This window comes from Leuciscus leuciscus, assembly GCF_965113295.1.
Source record: "Leuciscus leuciscus genome assembly, chromosome: 3".
NCBI lineage: Eukaryota > Metazoa > Chordata > Actinopteri > Cypriniformes > Leuciscidae > Leuciscus > Leuciscus leuciscus.
The window spans coordinates 67,030,008-67,056,565 of NC_138727.1; the positions used below are offsets into that span (position 1 = coordinate 67,030,008).

At 42.4% G+C, this 26,558-nt stretch overlaps 1 protein-coding gene and 2 long non-coding RNA genes across 6 annotated transcripts in view; 1 reads left to right on the plus strand and 2 right to left on the minus strand.

Annotated features, from left to right (window-relative positions):
* Positions 1–20,379, minus strand: part of LOC309494186 — a 140,294-nt gene extending 119,915 nt beyond the window's left edge. The window contains exon 1 of the long non-coding RNA XR_014204251.1: positions 20,260–20,379. This is a non-coding gene — a long non-coding RNA (uncharacterized lncRNA). The remainder of the gene's footprint in view (positions 1–20,259) is intronic.
* LOC309494163 (NACHT, LRR and PYD domains-containing protein 1 homolog) overlaps positions 1–26,558 on the plus strand; it is a 266,736-nt gene that overhangs the window by 124,361 nt on the left and 115,817 nt on the right. The window contains exon 1 of one of the 4 annotated variants that reach the window (XM_082163407.1): positions 19,926–20,271. The exons of the other annotated variants lie outside the window; for them this stretch is intronic. Within the exon in view, the coding sequence (XP_082019533.1) occupies positions 20,246–20,271 (26 nt within the window). The 5' untranslated portion in view covers positions 19,926–20,245. Of the gene's footprint in view, positions 1–19,925; positions 20,272–26,558 lie in introns of those variants that run through there. 4 annotated transcript variants of the gene reach the window in all.
* LOC309494182 lies at positions 3,645–5,719 on the minus strand. Its single transcript, XR_014204247.1, has 2 exons — positions 5,383–5,719; positions 3,645–4,424 (listed from the first exon to the last, which is right to left on the minus strand). It is a non-coding gene; the product is annotated as an uncharacterized lncRNA (long non-coding RNA).

Here is a 26,558-nt window from a genome sequence, read left to right on the forward strand (position 1 = left end):
GATTAAACATTATTCAGCTGGAGTGTCTAAATCACTTCAACAAAGAGCAGAAAAGAAGTGTCCAGTGATGCTCTTCCCATGAAAGCAGCTGAGCGTTCTGATGCTGTAGAAGCAGAATGTGAGATTCGTCACGTAGAGCTGGAATATTTCTTCTCATGTTGCTCCATCAAGTCATGGTTTAGTCTGTAGTTGCAGCACAGTTTGTGTCTCCAGGAGCTTTTGTTCTGCTTTTGCACACGTTTCTCCTCCAGCGGCTCCTGGAAAACATCCACAGCACTGCAAGTGTTTGTCAGCGCAGGTTTTTATCTATTTATTAAAATGATCATCTGTAAAGATGCCTAACTTTAAAGTCTGGACTACAACAAAGCTTGTGCTCTTATTGCTTTGGAGAAAAGATGCTGTTCATTTCACACATTTGACCGCTGTGTTGTGATGAACACAATGATCTGTCATGAACTTCAGCATCAACTCTAGAGACATGTGTCCAGTAGAGGAACATCTGTGACTGTTGTAGTTGAGAGAGTGTGTGGCATCATTGAGACGACTAGAGTTATTGAGGAAATGTTTAGCACTTTATAGCAGGTTTTTGCAGGTCTTTTGTGTGTCCTCTATTGAAGCGTAATAAACCAACAGTTGGAGAGTCTTTGCTGTTTCCATGCTGTTCTTTTCAACTTTCTAATCAAAGAATCCTGAAATAAACATGTAAATAACTGTTTTCAACACTGATAATAATCATAAATGTTTCTCGAGCATCAAATCATCATATTAGAGTGATTTCTGAAGGATCATGTGACACTGAAGACTGGAGTAATGATGCTGAACATTCAGCTTTGATCACAGGAATAAATTACACTTTACTATATATTCACATAGAGAACAGCTGATTTACACTGGAATAATATTACACAATATTACAGTTTTTTTAATCAAAATAGAGGGGTTCGCTTATTCAGGGGTTTTCCAGAGCCATCAGAAGAAACACGCTGAAGAGCTTCCCTGAAATCAGCTTCTGCAAACTCACTGTTTATCCGGCGATCAACATCCGGCCTGCTGGAGATCCAGCTCGTTCAGCCCTGAGGATTTGAACTTGTTTGATGTTTTAATGACTAGCATTGTTGCTTTAGTTTTCTGGATGTAACTTTACTAAGCAACATGTAAACACACAGAACGGACACTGGTGTGTGAAATTAAACTGCACCATCACAGACTGGAAAAGCAAGACTTACATCCAGCAACCACTTTCAGAGACTCATGGACAGCCAATTCAAGGCGATGGGCCAAGCAATGCATGGCCTGGATGTTTGTAAAGTCCCGCTTAAGCCTTGCAGTGACTCCAGTGGATTTGCCAGTGAGAACTGAAGCCCCGTCTGTGGCGATGCTGATGAGGCGTTTCCCCAAACACTCATCCTCTAATCCCGCTGTACGAAGGCACTCTCTTAACCTGTTGTACATGGACTCTGCATGTGTGCCCTGCGTCAGCTCTGCAATGTCTAAAACATACTCTCTATCTCTCCTTTGCCACGCACATCACATCTCTCGTATACGACGAGATAGGCACGCACATGGACTGTGGAGGATCACATTACACAAATTTTTGCAAACCGCACGTCACAATAACCCAGTGTTGGTATTTTTTGAGAGCCCCCAACATTTCACATATCAGGTTTTCAGGGGAGCCCATGTGTTATTAAGGGGAGCCCATGTGTTATTAAGGGGAGCCCATGTGTTATTAAGGGGAGCCCATGTGTTATTAATGCCCATGCCCCCCCCGCAGTTCACACCCGATGACAACATGCCCCGCCTGAGCAACTGGGGTTTACACCCGGCCAGTGTTTCTGCTGCTAAGAGCTGTCAAATAACAGATATAAGATTCAAAAAATTAATTAATATAAAATATATAATATTAAAATAATATCAGATTTGTCTTATTTCACATAAACACATACACACAAAAGCAGATGTAAAATTAACTTCAGTAATAAATGTACTTTTGTTATGGTTTAATGTTCAGTGATTTCGTCCAAAAATTCCAGATTTTTGGCGCAGTTTTCTTCTCTATCTAGTGTTGATATGGCAACTAGTAAATACTCTTAGTTTCGTCTTGCTGGCATGTGTGGAAGTATTTAAATCAAGTGTGTGACAGCCCGCGTTAGTGTGTATCCCGCTCACTCCTACTAAACACTCAGTCCAGTTATTACTGTAACAAACACTGTTTTAAAGTGTTTAATGTTGGTAGAGACACTTGCATTAAGGAAAATTATAAAATGGTATTTTTCCCCCTCAGTTTTCTCTCAGGGATGACTAATAATAAAGTATTATGTTTGAATACTGTTTTAACGCAACATTAATACATATGCAAAGTCAAACAGGTGTATATAGTTACTCAAAATAATCTGCATAGTTAAGGCGACAGAAAATGCGCATGTTTTCTGATCAGGCACTGAATAGAGTGACCCATCAGAGGTCCTTCAGCGCATTGGCCGGGAGGTGTCTGGCTAGAGGAACCATAGATATCATATAAAGGCTAGGGCTGCGTTCCAAACCGCATACTCAATGAGTAGGTACTCAATTTCAATAAGTACTTAACGAACGCTAAAAGAGTAGGTACTTTATAGCCAGATCTCGTTGAGTATGAATGCGAACCGGACATCTGCCATGTTGACGTTATCATGTGACATACGCCGCGTTATCACAAGCGCAACAACTTAAAAGATTTGAACGACACGTTTAATTCATCTATCTGTAAATATCTTGATATTGATTAAACTTGCTCATTTTGTGGTCTTTTTGAAGAAACTGCTGCCCATTTATTTTGTGAATACATTTAGGGTTGATTTAAGTTCTTATATTTAACCCTACTAATGTGACCCACCGTTTTATCCTTAACGATATTTATTTTTATAACGAAATCCCAAAATTGTCATCTCTTGACTATGTTGTTGATTTCTTTATTTTATATCCAAACATTTTCATCCATAAGCAAAAGTGGCTTACTACTTTGTTTTCCTTTTTTTTCCTGTTAAATTTAACTCTTGTTTCATCCCTCAGGCTTATAAATAACAAAAAATGCATTTTTTAAATGTATTATATCATTAATTAAGAAAATATATATTAAGATATTCAACCTTATAGGTTACTTTTTCTTGTGTATAAAATCTCATATTATGTTTGCAAACCCATGATATATATATATATATATATATATATATATATATATATATATATATATATATATATATATACATGCATATATATATACCTCATAACATCAGTAACTTGACAGCCCTACCTAGGACGGTTTTCCTCAGCGTTTGTAATGTCTGCACAAAGGAGACGTCGGGCAGCTGTGTGAAGATTCGCCTTTGGAGAAAACTGTTGATTTTATACTCGAAAAATTTAGACTAAGTATCATTATTAAAAATTAATTTTACCCCAGAATGAATTGCATTGCTATCCCAGCCCAAAACATACAATAACAACTTGTGCTGACCAATTAATTATATTACTTTTTACTGAAAATGATATAATTCAATAAAACAAACTAAATGTAATGTATGTCATTTGAAATAGCTATGTATGAATACACTCTAGATGTGTATGTGAACATATCTACATTTTCATTCAAACAATAAATAAAGCATTAATTAAATAATTATATTTTATTTACTGACAACAATGAGAAATATTACCGTAATAAATTAGTCAAAGAATGAATCACATAATAAACAAATGCATATACAAGTCAACACATGAAACAAAGCTTTATTCAAACTACAATCATGTATGTATATAGGCTACAGGCGCTGAACCCCACATCCTTCTGCCATCTCAACACAGCGGTTCCCATTCTGCGGCTCCGATGAATCAGCTGACCGCCAGAGGTGAGCCGTGCCTTCGTGTCGGAGGTTGTTGCGTGATGTGTTGTGCTTCACGATCTGAGGCAATAAAGGCCGGTGGAGTGATGGAGGGACTCGTAAGGGCAGGTGGAGTGATGGAGGCTCTCGTCCATGGCACCATCTCCAGGATTCATCTCTGTGCTCTTCATCCTCAGTGCTCACACCAGCCTGCTGACATTTCAGATCCTACAAAAATGCACAAACATAACACAAAAGCAGTCATTTAACCGCACAATGTCATTTGATTTCAGTATTATTTAGAAGACAAAAACGCTTTTTTCCACAAATGCCGCCATCATCTCTCCTTGCAGGTCCTGCTCCACCACAAAAGATCTGCAGCAAATGCACAGAAATCAAGAATCAGAAAAGTGCTGTAATAGGTCTGTTTGAAATTACAATAATTAAAATAAACTACAACTTAAGATTTAAATATTTATTAATTTCTGTAATGTCACAAAGCCTTTGATGGCAGCATTCAGCTTCATGAGCCACTCTCCACCGGATAAACACACATCTGTTCATCTGTCCCTGTAATATCCAGACAAGATTCACATTACCTCTGTGATTTATGAGCTCAACACTACATTTACATGTTGAGGTTGTTTTAACTTTTTATCCAACATAAATGTTCCTCAATTTATCAACAGTAATGGACAAATAAAATAGATAACTTATGTTTAGTTATAGATTTGTTCTACATAATAGCAGACATATATCACTCAGATGCCTATTTCATATCTATTAGACGTAGTAATCTGCAATTCTTATAGAATATTTTCTTGCCAGATATTAAATAGACATTTAGTAATTGTATTTAAGATGTATACGGTTTAAAATGTATGCAAATCCACTTTGGTGACGTATGTGTCCTTGCTGGAGCTCCTCTGTTAGCTACATAATAAAATGTGATTTACAGCAAAATCACAAATATAGCGTCTTTACACCTTCAACAATTCAACAGTTTACTGTACAGTAGTTCAACACATGCGATCATTTGTTTTAAAGGTGAACTAAGTAACTTTTTTACCTTAACTGAACAGCTTCGGAGTCATTGGAATGGTAATAATACTTATTTCGGGTTGAATGGTGGTCGTTTCGCACCCCCCTGGTGCCCCTGAGCGGAAAATACGCACTTGCAATTTGAGCCGGCGGGCCGCCGCGTCAGGAAATATCGCGTGATATCAGGTCTCGCGATGTAAACAATTGCTTTACGGCCAAAAGAAATCTGCTAAAATGCCGTCATTATTGCGCTCCCTCACGCTGTTCGAACCCGAATGAAGAAGACGTTTTAAAGAATGTCCCATCTGCTTTGATGTCGTTGATCTATAGCCTCTGGTGTCTGAGAATCACCAACGAGTTTTTACAACAGTGTTGTCAAATATCTATTCCGAAGCTGTGGGGGGAGCTCTAGAGAGAAACCTGCGAGCAAAAAGCGAGAATACAGCGAAGAAATCCCGAAGCTACTGAGTGCTGCTTTAATACTCACATTTGAAAACAGTCTCGTCCGTCATCCTTTCCGTCACGTTCGAGTATGACCTATCCTTCTTCTTCTTTTTTATGACGTATCCTCTCGCGTGGCCTCCTGGGATAGAAGAGTATCCATCGGTTGAGCACTCAAAAATCTGTCCGGAAGCAGTAAGCCATCCGGGAACTTCTCGCCTACTCTTTTATGAATACTGATGTTTCGAACGTACTGCTTCCTTCACGTACTGTTTTCGCCTACTATATAGTAGGAAAGTAGGCATATTCGAACGCACTTAAGTCCGAATCTCGCGATAATTAGTACGTCACCCAGGTAATTCTCGCCTACTATTTTGGATTCATACATACTTTTTCGCTCGCCTACTCTTTTTCCCATACTAAGAATGCGGTTTGGAACGCAGAAGAATAAGTAGGGAAGAATGCGGTTTGGAACGCAGCCTAGATGTCTCGTCCACGCTGCTGGCCAATGGAGGTCGACGTCCGCACATGGCGGCCATCTTACCACAGGGTGCTCGCTCACTCGTAACATGGTGCATGTACTTTTAAATAACCATAACTTGCTCAATTTTCTACCGATTTTCAAACGGTTTGGTTTGTTATAAACGTCAGAGATGTAGCTATGAAACTGCATACATATGAATAATTATACAAATGGACTTCAATATGAAAGAATTATAGCCACGTTAATGACGTTTGTAAGAAACCAAACCGTTTGTAAATCCGTCAAGATTTCAGCGAGATAAGAGGATTTGTGTGCGTGCTGATCACTCACCTTAATTCACAGAGCCCTGTGGTAAGATGGCCGCCGGTGATGCCGGAAGTGACTCCGCCTTAAGACATCTAGCCTTTATATGATATCTATGAGAGGAACTGGTTGGCTGTGGTTGGCAACAGCTAGACTGTGAATGGGCAGGAGATGGCGGAAGGAAGTGAGGAGACAGGAAGTGAGATGGGATTTGAAGAAGAAGGCGGGAGAGATAGGAGTGTTTGGAATGTAATGCGGTCAAGAAAACGGAAAAAAAGGAGAAAGTAATATCTAATATAGATGAAACAGATAGTGAACAAAGTACGACAATAGTAAGTAAACAACAGCAAGAAGAAGAATATAAAGTGATCATATCTCAGGAGGGGTCGTCATTTGGTGAGTGGAATCCGATTCAACTAACAAAGTCCATAAACAAATTGCTAGGCGAGGTCAAAAATGCAAAAGTATTAAGTGGAGCGCTGCTGATTTTCTGTAGGAATAAAACGCAACAAGAGAAAGCCATAGAACTGAATAGAATAGATGCCAAGAGAATTAAGTGTGTCTTGACTGAAAGCAAGGCGTTGGTTCGAGGAGTTATTACAGGAATACCAGTAAATGTTACTGAAGATCAAATCAGAGATAATATAACAGGGGCAAAAGTGTTAGAGGTAAAACGCCTTAAAACAACCAGAAATGGGGAGAAATGCGATAGCCTGTCTGTTATGATTAAAGTTGATGAAGCAAGACTTCCAAGTAAGATATACATAGGTTACATGAGCTACGAGATCAGGCCATACATCCCTCCCCCATTGAGGTGTTTTAAGTGCCATGTAGCAGCAGTGTGTAAGGGTAAACAAAGATGTGGTAGATGTTCAGGCGAGCATGAGTATGGGAAATGTGGAGAAGGAGTAAAGCTGAAATGCTGTAACTGTGGAGGGGAGCACAGTGCAGCCTATCGTGGATGTGAAGTTAGCAAGAGAGCAATGGAGGTGCAGCGAGTGAGATCGATGCAAGGAATAACATATGCAGAAGCTGTAAAGAAAGTGTCAAAGGAAAAGGAAACCTATAAACCAGAAATCAAAGAAAATAAAAGTAGGTCTTGTGAGAAATGTGAAAAAATTGAGGCAAAAAAGGATCTGTTAGTTATGGGCAAAAATGAATTTGTGATGTTTATGGTTGAGGTGATAAATTGCTCGGCACAGACAGACAGAAAGACCGAAAAGATCAAAATAATAGTTAAATCAGCGGAAAAGTATCTAGGAATAAAAGGGCTTAGCTGTGAGGTAGTGGGAGAAATGATAGTGGCAGGAAGCACAAGCTCGCAGACATGGGCTGGTGGCTCTTTATGATATTAGCTATATTGCAATGGAACTCCAGAAGCCTTATAGCAAATGGACAGGAATTCAAGAGTTTGGTCTCAGATTTAACAGATAGACCTCATGTAATATGTGTGCAAGAAACATGGTTAAAACCACAGTTGGACTTTGTATTGTATGGATATACTTCAATTAGGAGAGATAGGGAAGCAGGAAAAGGTGGAGGGGTAGCAACTTTTGTTAAAAGTGGGGTAAGATATAAACGTATTAGTAAAGGGAAAGAACATGAATCTGTTGTAATTGAAGTATGGTCAGGGGAAAATAGTATAAAAATAGATCATTTTTACAACCCTTGCAATAAATGAAGTACTGATATGTTGGAAGTAGTTTGGGGAGCAATACAAGGCTGCAATACATTATGGAGAAGTAAAAACACAGATATAAATGGATTAGTAATAGAGAAATGTATAGATGATAAGGAGCTGGTGTGTATTAATGATGGAAAGGGCACACAGTATAATAGTTCAAGTAATACAGAAAGTGCTATTGATCTAACACTAGTGTCAATGGGAATTGCAGGAGTTAGTGCAGATCGACAGAGGGTAGTGATCACTATCCGATAATAACTAGGATTGGAATAGAGGTGCAACAGAATGAGGAAGTGGAAATACCCAGGTGGGAATTAGATAAAGCTGATTGGCAGTCATTTCAAGAAATTAATGAGACTAAGTGTGTAGAAATACTGAGTAGAGATATAACAGATGTGGAGGAAATGAATAGTGCAGTAGTTGCAGCCATTATACAAGCAGCAGAAGAAACAATTCCTAAAAGTACAGGAAATAAACGGGGAAAAAATGTGCCATGGTGGGATGAGAGCTGTAGAATAGCAGTTAAAAGAAGAAATAAAGCATTTAGACAGATTAAAGCTCATCACACACTAGAAACGTTAATTAGCTACAAAAGAGCACAAGCAGTAGTTAGGAAAACGATTAGATCAGCCAAACGCATGTATTGGAGACAGTATTGCAATAAAATTGGAAGTGAAACTCAGTTGTCAGATATATGGAGAACAACTAGATGTACCGCATCGCGGTACAAAATATGACCGCCGCTCAGGCCTGCACTGGCTTTCCACAAAAATAATTGACGTGGAGTAATTTGGCTGTATTGCGTGTTTATGTATATACCTAAAAAAAGTAATAGTATGTGCATGTCTGTCTGTGTGTGTGTGTGTGTGTGTGTGTGTGTGTGTGTGTGTGTGTGTGTGTGTGTGTGTGTGTGTGTGTGTGTGTGTGTGTGTGTGTGTGTTTGTGTATGTGTATGTGTGTGTCTGTGTGTGTGTGTGTGTGTGTCTGTGCGTGTATGTATGTGTGCATACATGTGTGCGCGTGTGTGTTTGTGTGTGTGTGTCTGTGCATGTGGATTTGTATGTGTGTGTATGGGTGTGTGTCTGTGCGTGTGGATGTCAGTGTGTGTGCATGCTTGCGTTTGTTTGTATTCCTGCATGTGTGTGTGTGACAGTATCATCCTAAACCAGCAACCCTTCGCTCAACAGCACCATCTACAGGCCGATGAGTGTACAGTCACTAAATGTGCACATAAATGAATTTATTTTATACCCCCCCATGGATGAAATTCTACAAAACTTAGCAGAGGATACCCCCAGAGGATGTCAAGTTAATCATACACATGAAATATGGTGCAGTTCTGAACATCTCCACTGAAGATAGGGGCGATTAAAGCAGAATAATATTGCATTTTCATTTTTTATGGGAGGGGCGCAAATCACAAATGAGTGATTATGGGCTAGGTTGATGTGGGCCCTTAAGAGCAACATACCATAAAAATTTCTTCATCCTCGGTGCCACGGTTCAGGTAGTTATTTAGGAAAAACTGCATTTTTTGGGGTTTGGGGGGGCCCAGCGCGGGGGGGGAGTGGCCCCCGGGGACCAAACGAAATTTTTCCGTAGAAGTGTAGTGGGGCTACATGCCCACCAAATTTCATGTTCCCCGGTGCTTCGGTGTCCCTGGTATCGTTGACGAAAAATTTACGGGGGCCCCAGCGCGGGGGGGGAAGTGGCCCCCGGGGACCAAACGAAATTTTTCCGTAAAAGTCTAGTAGACCAACATACCATAAAAATTTCTTCATCCTCGGTGCCACGGTTCAGGTAGTTATTTAGGAAAAACTGCATTTTTTTGGGTTAAGGGGGGCCCAGCGCGGGGGGGGGGAGTGGCCCCCGGGGACCAAACGAAATTTTTCCGTAGAAGTCTAGTGGGGCTACATGCCCACCAAATTTCATGTTCCCCGGTGTTTCGGTGTCCCTGGTATCGTTGACGAAAAATTTACGGGGGCCCCAGCGCGGGGGGGGAAGTGGCCTCCGGGGACCAAACAAAATTTTTCCGTAGAAGTCTAGTGGGGCTACATGCCCACCAAATTTCATGTTCCCCGGTGCTTCGGTGTCCCTGGTATCGTTGACGAAAAATTTACGGGGGCCCCAGCGCGGGGGGGGGAAGTGGCCCCCGCGGACCAAATGAAATTTTTCCGTAAAAGTCTAGTAGACCAACATACCATAAAAATTTCTTCATCCTCGGTGCCACGGTTCAGGTAGTTATTTAGGAAAAACTGCATTTTTTTGGGTTTGGGGGGGCCCAGCGCGGGGGGGGAGTGGCCCCCGGGGACCAAACGAAATTTTTCCTTAGAAGTCTAGTGGGGCTACATGCCCACCAAATTTCATGTTCCCCGGTGTTTCGGTGTCCCTGGTATCGTTGACGAAAAATTTAAGGGGGCCCCAGCGCGGGGGGGGGAAGTGGCCCCCGGGGACCAAACGAAATTTTTCCGTAAAAGTCTAGTAGACCAACATACCATAAAAATTTCTTCATCCTCGGTGCCACGGTTCAGGTAGTTATTTAGGAAAAACTGCATTTTTGGGGGTTTGGGGGGGCCCAGCGCGGGGGGGGAGTGGCCCCCGGGGACCAAATGAAATTTTTCCTTAGAAGTCTAGTGGGGCTACATGCCCACCAAATTTCATGTTCCCCGGTGCTTCGGTGTCCCTGGTATCGTTGACGAAAAATTCAGTAAGGTGACGGGAAAAAAAAGAAAAAAAAACTTTGACAATCCCTATATGACCGCTTTCGCTAGCTACGCTAGCGGCGGTCATAATTAGAAGAATGAGTGGATTAGGTAGAAAGGTGGAAATGCCAGTGTTATGCAGCAGTGATAAGAATGCAGTTAGTAATGTAGAAAAAGCAGAGCTTTTGGTAGAAACTCCACAGTTCTGGAAATTTATCCACAGTAGATCAACAGCATAGGAACCAGATACTGTTGGAAAACTCTGGAATAAAAGAAAGTAGGACTGCATCAGGAGGAGATATGGACCTGCCTTTTACTATGTTTGAATTAAAAAGGGCTATCTTAAATGCACGACAAACAACACCAGGGAAAGATGCTGTATGTTATAGCATGCTAGGGCATATGAAAGATGTGTCACTGGAGGCAGTATTAAGGCTGATCAATATGATATGGATTCCGCTTGAATGGAAACAGGCAGTGATAGTCCCAATACTCAAACCCGGTAAAAATGCAGTAGACCCGTCAAGTTATAGACCTATTGCGTTAACATCACAATTAGGGAAAAGTATGGAAAGGATGGTAACAGATAGGTTAAGTTATTATATGGAAAGTAAGGGTCTTTTTTCAGCGTATCAGTCTGGATTTCGTAAGGGTAGGGGGACAATGGACTCTATTTTGTGCTTAGAAGCAGAAGTTAGGAAAGCACAAACTAATAAGGAAAGTGTAATTGCCGTGTTCTTTGACGTCGAAAAAGCGTATGATATGCTGTGGAAGGATGGACTACTTATAAAACTTGACAGATTAGGAATAAAAGGTCAATTATTCGGGTGGGTATTAGACTTCCTAGACAGAAGAACAATAGAAGTTAAGGTTGGTACAGAGTATTCAAGTAGGCATGTTGTGGAAAATGGTACCCGACAAGGTAGTGTTTGCAGCCATATACTGTTTAATATTATGATAAATGACATTTTTGATCAGGTAAGCGGAAGTGTAGGTAAGTCACTTTATGCAGACGATGGAGAACTCTGGGTTAGGGGTCGAAATGTAGAATATCTACGGAAAAAAATGCAAAATGCATGACTTATAAATGGGGATTTAAACTCTCAATCTTAAAAACTCAAGTTATATGTTTCTCTAAGCGCCATAAAGTAGTGCCACTGAAATTGCATGGACGAGATTTGTAACAGGTTAAGGTGGTGAGGTTTTTAGGAGTTCTCTTTGATGAGAGGATGACTTGGTGTCAACATATTGATGAGGTCAGAAATAAGATCAATAACGTGTTGAGATGTCTATCAGGGCGTGACTGGGGAGCGACGTATTGCCGCTACGTATTAGGAGGGTCAAGATCATGTTGGCGTATTGGACTAATTTACAAGGACATAGTATGGTGCACCCCACAAAAACTGTCTTGCAGGAATGCGCAGAGCATAGTGAAAGCCATTTGTACAGTTTCGGGTGGGTGGGGAATGCTAAGGCTCAAAATGTAGGTCTCAGTCAGTTGCAAATAGGACCCACTGTGGCAATATCAACGATACCACCCTGGACATTTATAACACCATCTGTGAATATAAGCTTACAACAAATACTAAAAGAAAACTCAAAAATAATGCCAGAGTGGATAATAGTTCAAAACTATGTAAAACAGTATCAAGAGGAATTATTTATATTTACGGATGGATCAAAGCAGCCAGAAACAGGCCGTACTGGTGCAGCCTTTTTTATTCCTCGGTATGAAGTAGCAGTCAGAAAGAGGACACCAGATTACCTGTCAGTTTACACGGTGGAGTTAGTAGCAGTTTTACTGGCGTTAGGGTGGGTGGAAGAAAATAGTCAGGACCAAGGTGTCGTTATAGCCTCAGACAGTTTATCAGCATTATTAAGCATTCAATCTGGGAGAGCATCATGTAGACAAGACCTCATTCATCAAATACTTCACTTGCTTCTTACACTTCATAATAAAAGAATAGCTGTCTCCTTCCTTTGGGTTCCTGCTCATGTAGGGGTGGAAGGAAATGAAGCTGTAGATATGCTAGTGTCACAGGTCGGGGTGGAGCGCCAGCGGGCCGCCCACCCCTTCGCTTACGTGCTGCCCCTGAGGAGCCGGCCGTGGACACAAAGGAAATGGCGGACACAGCATTCAAAATAAATATACTCTTTATTAAATAATAAAAACAATGTTAAAAGTCTCTTCAGTTCAGGTTCTCTTCATGTATCTCTTCACATTTCTCAGCACCTTCGGACAGAGAGAGGAATGGACATAATCCACAGCTTCCGCATTCTCTTCAGCGTTCTCTTCGCGTTTCTCAGCACCTTCGGACAGAGAGAGGACTGGACATAATCCACAGCTTCCGCATTCTCTTCAGCGTTCTCTTCGCGTTTCTCAGCACCTTCGGACAGAGAGAGGACTGGACATAATCCACAGCTTCCGCATTCTCTTCAGCGTTCTCTTCGCATTTCTCAGCACCTTCGGACGGAGAGGGGAATGGACATAATCCACAGCTTCCGCATTCTCTTCAGCGTTCTCTTCGCGTTTCTCAGCACCTTCGGACAGAGAGAGGACTGGACATAATCCACAGCTTCCGCATTCTCTTCAGCGTTCTCTTCGCGTTTCTCAGCACCTTCGGACAGAGAGGGGAATGGACATAATCCACAGCTTCCGCATTCTCTTCAGCGTTCTCTTCGCGTTTCTCAGCACCTTCGGACAGAGAGAGGACTGGACATAATCCACAGCTTCCGCATTCTCTTCAGCGTTCTCTTCGCGTTTCTCAGCACCTTCGGATAGAGAGAGGAATGGACATAATCCACAGCTTCCGCATTCTCTTCAGCGTTCTCTTCGCGTTTCTCGGCACAGCATTAGCAGACTCTTCAAGCATTAGCAGGCTCTTCACTGGACTCAGACAGAGGGAGGAATAGACACATGTAACTCACAGCATTAGCAGGCTCTTCCAGCATTAGCAGGCTCTTCAAGCATTAGCCGGCTCTTCAAGCATTAGCAGGCTCTTCACTGGACTCAGACAGAGGGAGGAACAGACAGCTGTGATTGCGAGTGAACAGCAAAAACAATTCCCACACTCACATTTCCACCACACACTGTAAGGTTTCACTCGTGCTCATTTCCACAATAAAACTGCAACTCAACAGACCCACAGTGTACCAAGGCCTCCGCCCGCATTCCAGCCGAAGTTCTCTCTGGCTCTCTCATCTATCTCTCTCCTCTGTCTCTCTCGTCTGTCTCTCTCTCGTCCTCTCTCTCCCGCGGCCTCCCGCCGCGACCGCGGCCACGGCCGCTCACGTGCTGCGCGCCTCACCTCTCATCCTCGTGTGTTTTATCCTCTCAAAAAGCGGGAGTGGCCTCAATCAGACGCTCAGAGTGAAGTCCCTACACCTGTCGCCAATCTGCCGTTTAGTTGTCATGACGACAAACACTCATACAGATCTGGAGCTGTTTGTCACCCCGTGACATACCCCCCCACCAGAAAAGGAAAAAAAAAAGGAGAGGAAAACAAAAAAAAGAAACAAAGCAAAAAAAAACAAAAAAAGGGAAAAAAAACTGGTCGCCATACCTTCGGCCCACGGTTGCTCAACTCAGGGCGGCACCCTGCCGACTACGCCATTTTATGTCACAGGTCAGGGTGGAGCGCCAGCGGGCCGCCCACCCCTTCGCTTGCGTGCCGCCCCTGAGGAGCCGGCCGTGGACACGAAGGAAATGGCGGACACAGCATTCAAAATAAATATACTCTTTATTAAATAATAAAAACAATGTTAAAAGTCTCTTCAGTTCAGGTTCTCTTCATGTATCTCTTCACATTTCTCAGCACCTTCGGACAGAGAGAGGAATGGACATAATCCACAGCTTCCGCATTCTCTTCAGCGTTCTCTTCGCGTTTCTCAGCACCTTCGGACGGAGAGGGGAATGGACATAATCCACAGCTTCCGCATTCTCTTCAGCGTTCTCTTCGCGTTTCTCAGCACCTTCGGACAGAGAGAGGACTGGACATAATCCACAGCTTCCGCATTCTCTTCAGCGTTCTCTTCGCGTTTCTCAGCACCTTCGGACAGAGAGGGGAATGGACATAATCCACAGCTTCCGCATTCTCTTCAGCGTTCTCTTCGCGTTTCTCAGCACCTTCGGACAGAGAGAGGACTGGACATAATCCACAGCTTCCGCATTCTCTTCAGCGTTCTCTTCGCGTTTCTCAGCACCTTCGGACAGAGAGAGGAATGGACATAATCCACAGCTTCCGCATTCTCTTCAGCGTTCTCTTCGCGTTTCTCGGCACAGCATTAGCAGACTCTTCAAGCATTAGCAGGCTCTTCACTGGACTCAGACAGAGGGAGGAATAGACACATGTAACTCACAGCATTAGCAGGCTCTTCCAGCATTAGCAGGCTCTTCAAGCATTAGCCGGCTCTTCAAGCATTAGCAGGCTCTTCACTGGACTCAGACAGAGGGAGGAACAGACAGCTGTGATTGCGAGTGAACAGCAAAAACAATTCCCACACTCACATTTCCACCACACACTGTAAGGTTTCACTCGTGCTCATTTCCACAATAAAACTGCAACTCAACAGACCCACAGTGTACCAAGGCCTCCGCCCGCATTCTAGCCGAAGTTCTCTCTGGCTCTCTCATCTATCTCTCTCCTCTGTCTCTCTCTCGTCCTCTCTCTCCCGCGGCCTCCCGCCGCGACCGCGGCCACGGCCGCTCACGTGCTGCGCGCCTCACCTCTCATCCTCGTGTGTTTTATCCTCTCAAAAAGCGGGAGTGGCCTCAATCAGACGCTCAGAGTGAAGTCCCTACACCTGTCGCCAATCTGCCGTTTAGTTGTCATGACGACAAACACTCATACAGATCTGGAGCTGTTTGTCACCCCGTGACACTAGCAAAAAACTCTATAAAGCATGAAACAGTAGATGTGCGCATACCAATATGTAGAGTAGAGGTTAAAACCATCATAAAGCAACATTCACTTCAACATTCACAAAATGGCAGGAATATTGGAGCACAGCGGATACAGGACGTCATTTATACAGTATTCAAACTCAAGTAGTCACAAGCATGAGGAAGGGCAGAAGCCCAAGGGAAGAGATGTTAGTTTCACGTCTTAGAATGGGTCACACTGGTGTAAATACAACATTGTATAGAATAGGAAAACACCCCACTGGACTATGCTCTTATTGTAATGTACAAGAGACAGTGAAGCATATATTGTTAGACTGCAAAAAATATGAAAAAGATAGGGTAGAATTAAAGACACAAATGGATGAACAAAGCATTACACTTGAACATTTATTAGGGAAAACATCTGGGAAAATACACAAATTATTCATTTTGTTTTTGAAAAACACTGGGTTAAGCGAAAGAATTCAATAGTTTTTTTTTTTTTGTCATTATAATGCCACTCCAGTCTAGTAGGTGGCGGTAATGCACCTTTGAGATGAGTTGCCAACCGCCATTAAAACCTGAAAGAAGAAGAAGGTCCTTCAGCGGCTGTCCCCATAGACAGTAAAAGAAATGGACACAGCGACCCCATTGGAACTCAATTGAGACAAGTGAAGCCCAATTTTAGCGATTTCTTCGCACTTCCTTTCCAGACGCGCAGACTCAAACCGAGCAAAGCTTTACACGGACCACGTGAGCAACCCGTCTGTCTTCTAGTAGATGTGCCAAGAGAAATCTGAATCATTCCCTTCCGAATCTTGCAGAGACGGAGAGTGTGAGTAGGAGCTGTCCATAAGCTTGGAGCAGGAGCAACTTTTGTTAGGTATTCTGATTAATTATTTTGTCATTTTTCCTCCACGTCCCCCCGATTGCTCACGAGCTTCTCCTCCTGTCCATACGGTAATCTCTCTACTGTGCGACAGAGAGACGCGTGGTTATGACGCAATCGTTAGCCTACTTTTACAAAAACTGCTTCTACGGGGCCTTAACATAAGCTACAAGGTAATGGAGCATTTTATACATTGTCGTGTTTCTTTAGAAATAAATAATGGACAAATGGAGTCTTTAAACGCCTCAGATGTAAAATTATTCGCTGTCAAAGTGACGCCAAAAATGAATGGGAGTCAATGGGATGCTAACTGCAGGTGAAGTTCTGCTACAAGATGGCGGAACGCGGCCGACTTCAACTTCCGGTCGACTTCCTTCCCCCCTGGCTGTCCCGCGCTCGAGCGCCTGATGATGACGTTCTGCTAGTTCAAGCTCTTCCGTCAGAACCGAGAAGCGGGACGTTAAAAACCCTCACAAACGATCATATGTCACGGTAAGTTCAGCCAGTCTTTATTTAATATCGTGTCATGTTATTATATCTGTGTTTATAAGACCATATGAAACATTTCTATTGAACTTAACAAAAACTGGGCTATAAAAAAGATTGGATATCGAAAGTGAAAGTGTAAAGTAAATATACCGGATGATCTTGATATCAGTCTGTGTTGATTTATTGAAAACTGAAACAGTCCTTAAAGCGACGTTATAAGCCGAGTTTCCTCACACATATTCCGCCGTTTTGTTATCGACAGAGTAACGTTACGGAGCCCCTGAGGGGACCTTTGCAAAAAACTAAATATATATATATACGGACTTCCGCGTTCTCACGCGTTACAATCTCCGGTTAGCGTTACAGTGTCATTACTACAGATGTGGGAATAGGGATGAGATGAGAGAGTGCCTGGAGCATTCCTCCACAGATGTGGGAATAGGGATGAGATGAGAGAGTGCCTGGAGCATTCCTCCACAGATGTGTCTTATAGGGAGATGAGAGTCTCTTACCGTCGGAGAAAGCGTTGAACATGGATCACACGAGGCTCCTCGTTTTATGACAGTCAGTCTCTTGTGGAATATTAGCGCGTTGTGAATAAAGTTGGTGTTATACTGTAAAGGTACAGCAGGACTGCACTGTTTGTGGACTGTGCTTTACTGTAGGGAGAAAAGCATGAATATCTCTATTAGCTGCAAAGCACTAGTCATTGCAGGCCGCAAAAAAACTACATTTAAGATTACACTAAAAACTGAATTGTAATTTAATAATAATTAATTCATTTAATACATATTTAATTCATTAAAAAAATTTTATACCATCATTCATGAAGAAGCGTTATACCATCATCATTAAGCACACAGTTGACACAACATTTAATGTTTTATTTTAATTAAACAACATACAAATATTTATAATTAAATTCATGTTGTCTTTATTCATTAAAATGCTTAATATCAGTGTCATATGCATATACATCAGTTACAATTCAAGTCTCATCATAACTGGTAAAACCTGAAAGTCAAAGAAAGAAAACATCTGTATTTTATACTTTCTTTAGACCATAAACAATATCACTCAATATTACTATTAAATACTATGGTAATGTCTCAGATGGATCCTATACCTGAGGCCACATTCCCGTCTGTGCTTTCTCTCATAAAATAACCTTTTATCATAGTAAAATCTACATAGCCTATCATTCCCAACTAAAGTATTGTTCAGCGGCAAACGTGTTGAAGATTAGTGGACTGTCGCTTCATTAAATGAGTTATTTCCTCAGTGAAGCCTCTTCTCCATCTCCACTGATCTCCATCAGACTCTGGTCTCCTTCCCTCTTTCGGCTGAAGGCTGCAGGCTTGTCTTCTAGTGGCTTTTATGCATCAGCTGTATCCATTCACTCTCATCTCATCCCTTTCCCACATCTGTAGTAATGACACTATAACGCAAACTAGAAACTGTAACACGTGAGCACGCGAAAGTCTGTATATATTTGTTTTTTGTTGCAAAGGTCCCCTCAGGCGCTCCGTAACAAAATGAATATCCGAGAGAGAAAAAGATTGGGAAATGTCCTCAGCGTGTCTTCTGCAGGTCGTGCTCCAGGTGTTCATCAAAGCCCAGATGTGTCCAGATGTCGGCTTTAAAGTAGCTGGAGCATTTTTAGTTTTCTCTCACTCGCGTCTCTCCTCCCTCTGCCATTGGATGCTACCGCCACACATGACTTCAGAAAAGCGTCAGTACATTATAATGGGTTATGGTCTATTACTGAACCGATACCGAACCGTCCTCGTCTGCATCGTATGAACCGATTAGTTTCGACACCCCTGATATCATCCTCAGATTTGGAATATACTTGATTTTTATACGTTCTTTTTCAGAGCACTTACATTTTAATTATGTATTGGTATATAAAGACAGTTTAAACAAATTTGAAAAAAAGTTTTTTTTAGAAAATCCTACCTACCCTACCTTTAAAGTAACACTAAGTAACTTTTCAACCTTCATAATATATTTCCAAAATCCTTGTGATGGTACATCGACTTAAAATAGGTTTAATGACACGTCTGCCATAGCCTGACGGGGTTTGTATAGTTTTTAATCGTACTTTTAAACTTCGGGGTTCGGGTAGTAACCCCCGCGCACAAAAAGAACTACAAAATTCGACTGCTTTACGGCATAGGCTACCTCACTTCCCCCAACACGTCCTCATATGCTGTTGGACTTGTAAGTATATTGCTTATATTGCATATCACTCGGACAAGCACCTGGCGTTCTTGTTGATGGATTAGTAAACATCTTCGGAGGCTAGCTGTGCTTGTTCGATGTCCGACGATTTGTAACGCGTTGTGTTTATTCCCCAATCGAACTCGTGTAACTGTCTGTCACATGTTCTACCGTCCACAGCATTACTTGATAGACAAAAATAGGACAAGAATGAGCGTCAAACAGAAACAACCCGCTTACGGGGTGTTCGAGGCGCACATACAATACATACTGCCGAAAGTTAAACAGGGCGTGCGCAGCTCTTAAAGGGGCCACACCTTATTTCCACTCGTTACAGCTTCTATCCGACTGAACGGGGACCGGTATACAGGGGGGAGGGAATCAGGCCGTGAGTGAAGAGACTGCTCTGCCTGAGTGGTATTTACGACAGTAACGTTAAATACAAGTAGTCCACAGCGACTCTAGGGGTCGTTGTTTGACCAAAACGGAAATCCTACATAGTGGGGCTTTAACCCTCTGGGGTCTGAGCTTCAATGTTTCATTACAGTGTTTTGACACGGACATGTTTGTCCTCTATGTATCTGTGTAACTTTATAATTGATGCACAAGGGTTAAATCTGTCCATCTAAACCATAACTCCTGCTGAATGTGGCGTGACTGGAGAAAATAGTGTTTCAAAATCAGTTTGTTGAAATATTGACCTAGAATTTATGCGCTAAAATTAAAACAGAAAAGATCGGCCAAATTGGCTACAAATGATCAGATATATCGCTAAACATTTTTTCTCAAAATGTTTTTTAAATGTAAAAGCTTAAATGTAAACCTGACAATATGAAGCGATATTCCGTCGCTCTGACACTCCCTCAGGATTCCACATCAGAATGTCTGGGATTTTCTAATCTTTAAATTATCATGTAAAGCAAAAGCGTAAGTCTAAGCTGTGTTTAGGTGAATTAACTAGCCGTCTGTTAAACTATAAGAGGAAATATATGTTTTAGTCCATCTCATTTATGACTGAATGATGCCTTTGTTGTGTTCATTGATGTTCGCAGGAACATGTGCTGAAAATAATCTTGAACACACTGTAAACCTCTGTGAATTAAAGCTGCTGAATGTGATATAAATGTAATGCTCTCAGTGTCTCCATATAAAGGGAAGATGCGAGTCTCTGAGAACGAGTGCAGCGTCTCCAGAACCCAGCAGTGAGTCTCTGAAGAGTCACAGATCTATGAATAATCCCACAAATCCTGGAGATGGACTCAGTGACCTCTGACCCCAGGTGAGACACAATCCAGTGCTGGACACAATAGACCGACTCACACAACATCACAGATCATCTGAACTAATCATTTAGATTCAATCCATTGTAAAGATGTGTATAAATTATCATATCTTTTCTTCGTATCTCCAGGAAGAGGAAGAGATCTTCATCTCCAGAACCCAGCTGTGTGTCTCTGAAGAGTGACGGATCATTTCCTCTTCTTCCTCCTGACCTCAGTGATGAACCAGCGACCTCTGACCTCAGCGATGAACCAGCGACCTCTGACCTCAGGTGAGGATAAACGTGACCTAGACCTAAGACCAAAATTTGTAGTTGTTTTTGCAGAAAACACTGTAATGGCTTTCCTGACATTACATTGAAGAATTTGAAATGAAAGATGGAGCATACATTTAATAAAATTAGGGAAAAATGCCCTTTATAAAGGTAAAAAAAATATTTCCATAAGATTGCTTTCCAACAGTGATTTAATGAAACATTGACAATTTAAGTTTGAAGGGAGTAAAGCCTCTGTTTAATTTTACATCAGCCTACTTCAGTGTGATATATTACCATATCATCATGCTTAACTCTGAGAATCTGAATAATTGTAATGTGATGATCAGATGCAGATTAGGGCTGGGCGATATGGCTGAAAACTGTATCACGATATAAGTGTTTCATATCGGTCGATATCGATAATTATTGATATTTTTTATGACATATTTAAAATAAGGACCAGTCCAGAAGACAAATATATTACATTTAAAGATTTTTTATTTTAAACTTAACCTACCTCTGATTATAATCCCATCAGTAAAGGCAGAAATGTCAACACGACCATGGAAAACTCAAAATCACAATTCTTTTTTATGTTGGTTTTACTATTTTGTGACTGAGCATTACAGCCAAACTAATGTCCATATTTTAAAAACAAAGCCTTAGGTAACAAAATATAAAATAAAAAAGAATGGCAGACAGGGGCGAAGATAAAAAATTTTCTCATTATTTTCTTTGTTATTAAATATTAAGATCAAAGATACACATTACACGTACACAACTTAATATACAAATTAAAAAAACAGTGCTTTATGTTTTCAGCTACAGTATGTGTTTAACAGTAGCATTGCAGAAAGTAATTAAATGAACAAATATGAAAATAAAACAAAACAGACTTCACTGTATAAATTATACATTGATACTTATTAAAGGTATTAATAAAGTTATCAGTCAAGAGCAGTGAGTGATTTTCTCTTTACATTTTGTTGTTTTATTAACATTAAAGGGATAGTTCTCCTAAAAAATCTAATTTTCATAATTTACTCTCTCACATTGTTTTAAACGCGAATAAGTTTCTTTCTTCTGTTGAAAATTAAAGTTATTTGGAATAATGACCAACAGTTGATGTACCCCAGTGACTTCCATAGTATATTTTTCTCCTATGGAAGTCAATGGGGACCAGCTACTGTTTGGATAGCCACATTCTTCAAAATATTAATATTAGAAAATATTAGAAGGAAATTAATACAGGTTTGGAACAACATTAGAGTGCGTAAATAATGAGATAATTTTTATTTTTGGGTGAACTATCCCTTTAAGGACAAGCGGCAGCGTCTCAGCTGCGCGCGACGCGTCTATTTGACAAGCAGATTTTCTCTCAATTTTCTCAAGTTTGCTTTCACTTTAGACATATCCGACTAGTTTATGTAAACCTTGTGTGTATATAACAGTATTAGCACAATAAGACTCGAAAGATAACTTAGTCCAGTATTCAGGCGCTGGTAGACAGGCTTTTAGTGCATGTGAGCTTCACATGTATGCGCTGAGAAACGCACACGCTAGAACAGCGCATCAGCACGCGAATAACAGAGAAACTGACGACGGTCTTGCATAATCTGCAGACGACATTGGTCTGACTACGGTCAGACTTGAAGTCAGGCGAGCTGACTTTTCCTGTTTTATCAACAATCGCTGCGGCACTCATTTTATACTTTACTCATCTTCTACTTTCACTCTACGCCGGTTCTGTTACTGAAGAATCCAACACGAGACAACAATATTGCGCAACCATACTGACTGGCTGTTAGCGTGTCACTTCCTACGTTGCTAGGTTACTAGAGAGTGAGTGCCTTTGTTCATGCAATCAAACTTGCTTTGCTGGTTTCTTCCGACGAAAAAAAAAAAAAAAAAATTATCGAACGTTTTATCGAACGCATTTTTTATTGATATTGGTTACGTGTCTATCACGATACATATCGTTATCGTTTTATCGCCCAGCCCTAATGCAGATATCTATCGGTTGGCACTCCACAAGTAGTCCATTCATTTGTCACGATGGAACTTCCTTCAAAAGCAGAGCTCCACCAAAGAGCCTGCACTCGTTGCGGACGGTTATCTAAAGTGTGCTGAGAATTTTGGACGTGCGGGGCGAACTATTTCTTTTCTTAGCTGAAGCCGACAACGGGACAAAATAAATGTAAAAAGAGACATACACATTTTCGTTTTAACAAGTGTAATAAAGTCAGTAGTCTACCCCTTACATGACCTGGCAAGTGACATTATTCTAAAACCCATACGCATAAAACTCCCCCGACATGGTTAGAAAATACTGCCTCTAGAGCAGCGGCACAACGAGAAAATCAGAATAGCCTACAGAAGCCCTGAACCGCAACGAAGAAAAGAAAGAAAGAAATCTAGCATTTTGAGAATAAAGTCGAAACATTACGAGAATACAGTCTGCTGTAGAAGTTGCGTTATTCTGAATGTCCGTTATTTCACATCGCTGCACAGGCATTCATAACGGTGCGCGTCCACTGCCGCAGATCGAGTGTCTCCAATTCATTGTGCACGCGTGTGTGTGCGTGTAAAGAAATGCTCTTGTTAAGTCGAACTGAAATGTACAAAATGTTCTTCCGGGGGGGCATGACCCCTGACCCCCCTAGAGGTACCGACCTCCACCCACTAAATACTGTGGGAAACACAGTCGGCTATATGATGGTCTACGGAAAATACTAATTGAATTATCTTAATATTAAAATACATGATCAGGATTTTACCACCTCGTTTTGAGCCAGGAGAAACCCTGAGTGTTGTATATAAGGAGAATCTGTTAAACTGACAATGTTCATTAATGTGTTGCTGTTCCTTGCGTGTTTTATTCACAAACAGTGTTTTATGTGTGTATTTTGTCACCATTCAGAGATGATCAGACTGGAGACCAGGATTCTCCTCAACCAGTGAATGATGAACTACAGAGAGTCAAACACAGACACAAAGCCAGCATGAAGAACAAGTATGAGAGATTATTTGAGGGACTGAAACTCCAAGGGAATGAAACCCTCCTGAACAGGATCTACACACAGCTCTACATCATAGAGGGAGAGAGAGGAGGAGTGAATGAAGAACATGAGGTTTTACAGATGGAGAAAACAGCCAGAACACAACACTCACAAGACACTCCAATCTACTGCAATGACATCTTTAAAGCCTCTCCTGAACCAGGACGCCAGGAGAAAGAGCAGATCAAGACTGTTCTCACTAAAGGCATCGCTGGAATCGGGAAAACCGTCTCTGTGCAGAAGTTCATTCTGGACTGGGCCGAGGGAAAAGACAATCAGGATGTAGATTTCATGTTTGTGCTTCCATTTCGAGAGCTGAACTTGATCCGAGATCATCAGTACAGTCTTCACAGACTTCTGCTGGACTTTCATCCTGAACTTCAAGATCTGGACTCAAAGATTTATGAGGAGTGTAAAGTTGTGTTCATCTTTGATGGTCTGGATGAAAGCAGAATCACACTGATGTTTTCAGACGCTCAGGAAGTTTCTGATGTGACTGAGACTTCATCAGTGGGTGTGTTGATGTCAAAGCTCATGAAAGGAGATCTGCTTCCCTCGGCTCTCATCTGGATCACCTCCAGACCAGCAGCAGCCAATCAGATCCCCTCCGAATACATCCACCGTCTGACAGAGATTCAGGGATTCAATGAGCCTCAGAAGGAGGAATATTTCAGGAAGAGAATCAGTGACGAGCATCAAGCCAGCAGAATCATCTCACACATCAGAAGAGCAAGAAGCCTCCACATCATGTGCCACATACCCGTCTTCTGCTGGATCTCCTCCACTGTGCTTCAGAAGCTCCTGGAAGAAGATCTGAGTGCAGAAATCCCTAAAACTCTGACTGAAATGTACATCCACTTCCTGCTGATTCAGATCAACATGAGGAATCAGAAGTATGAAGAGAGAGATCCAGAGAAACTCCTGCAGTCCAACAGAGAAGTGATTGTGAAACTTGCTGAAGTGGCTTTCCATCAGCTGATGAAGGGCAATGTGATGTTCTATGAGGAGGACCTGATTGAGAGCGGCATAGACGTCACTGACGCCTCAGTGCATTCTGGGATTTGCACTGAGATCTTTAAGCAGGAATCTGTGATTCATCAGAGGAAAGTCTACAGCTTCATTCATCTGAGCATTCAGGAGTTTCTCGCTGCTTTCTATGTGTTTTACTGCTATTTAATGAAGAACAAGGAACCACTGCAGCTTCTGGATGTATTCATGTCTGATGAAGTCTCTCTGTATGATCTACTAAGATCAGCAGTAAATAAAGCCCTTGAGAGTGAGAATGGACGGCTGGATCTGTTCCTGCGGTTCCTGCTGGGCGTCTCACTGGAGTCCAATCAGAGACTCTTACAGGATCTACTGACACACACAGAGAACAGCTCAGAGAGCATCAGGAGAATCACACAGGACATTAAAGACAAGATCAAAGATACAGATGATGATCTCTCAGCTGATCAATCCATCAATCTGTTCCTCTGTCTGCTGGAAGTGAAAGATCAGACTCTGTCCAGAGAGATTCAGGAGTTTGTGAAATCAGACAAACACTCAGAGGAGAAACTCTCTCCGTCTCACTGTTCAACAATCTCCTACATGCTTCAGATCTCAGAGGAGGCGCTGGATGAGCTGAACCCCATGAAATACAACACATCAGATGAGGGGAGAAGAAGACTGGTACCAGCTGTGGTCAACTGCAGAAAAGCTCTGTGAGTGTTTAATCATTAATAGCTAAAGAATCATTTTAATAATGCATCTTACATCTTTACAGGGGTCATGACATGGAGTTCCCCTTCGAGGGAACTCGCACTGCGTCGTCGTCGTGACGACACTTTGGGGAACGCCCTCAGCGTAACGCATCTGAAGTATGAATGAAATCTGTCCAATCCTGATTGGTGCTGCGTCATGACGTAGTAGATGACGGCATACCCGGAAGATACAAAGGGACGCCGGCACACACACACATCAGCTTTTTGCTCTTCAGCTTGAAGCGCTCTGTGTTTTGTCAGTCCTATTTATTGTTGTCTGTCCTATTCTAGCCACAAGCATCAATATGAGCGAGCAGTTTAAGAAGTGTGTGCATCCGTGCCCACGTTATATTTCGGGCTCGGACACACACCAGCTGTGTGTGCTTTGTCTCGGCGTGCAGCACGCTAGGGCGGCTCTCGAGGGAGCCGCTTGTAGCGAGTGCGATAAGCTGCCGCTGAGAACATTGCGCTCACGGCTCGCTGTGTTTGACCAGCATGGCCAGGCTCGCGAGCCTCGCGGTTCTGGGCCCGCTATTGCCGAGGCAGAGCGGCGTCGCAGATCGTGGGGCTCACAAATGGATCTGTCAGCGGGACATGGGACTGCTACGGCATCTTCCCAGTCCTCGTCTGAAGATTCAGACGTTCTCCCGCCCCGTGTGGAAGCTCGCGAGGCGGCTTCTTCCCGCGAGGCGGAGGACCAGATGTTGCAATTGTCTGGCTCTGAGGAGTCAGATGATTTAAACATCGAGGCGGGTGATGCGACGTTAGAAATTCAAACGCCAGCGCATCCACCCGCCCAAGAGGAGCTTGTGGAGGTTCTGACACGCGCTGTGGCCAAACTTAATATCGACTGGCCACAGGAGGAACCTCAAATCCAGCCGCCCAGTAAGCTGGATGAGAGGTTTTTCAGGCGCAGATCTCAACCTCCACGCCGGGATGGGAGATTACCTCGGGTTGAGGAGGCTCTCGCGAGCTATCTCTCCCCCGAGGCCGCATCGTCCCTTAAGGCCCCGGTACTGCCCACTAAGCCGTGCCGAGATACATCAGCGCTGGTGGGCAGGGCATATATGGCGGCTGGGCGAGCTGGTGGCTGTTTGCACACGATGGCAGTGTTGCAAGCCTACCAGGCCGACCTCCTTAAGGAGCTGGATGAAGGCCAAGGGCCATCTCCAGAGGATATTTTGGAGCTCAGAAAGGCCACTGATTTGTCTCTCCGCATCACAAAGGA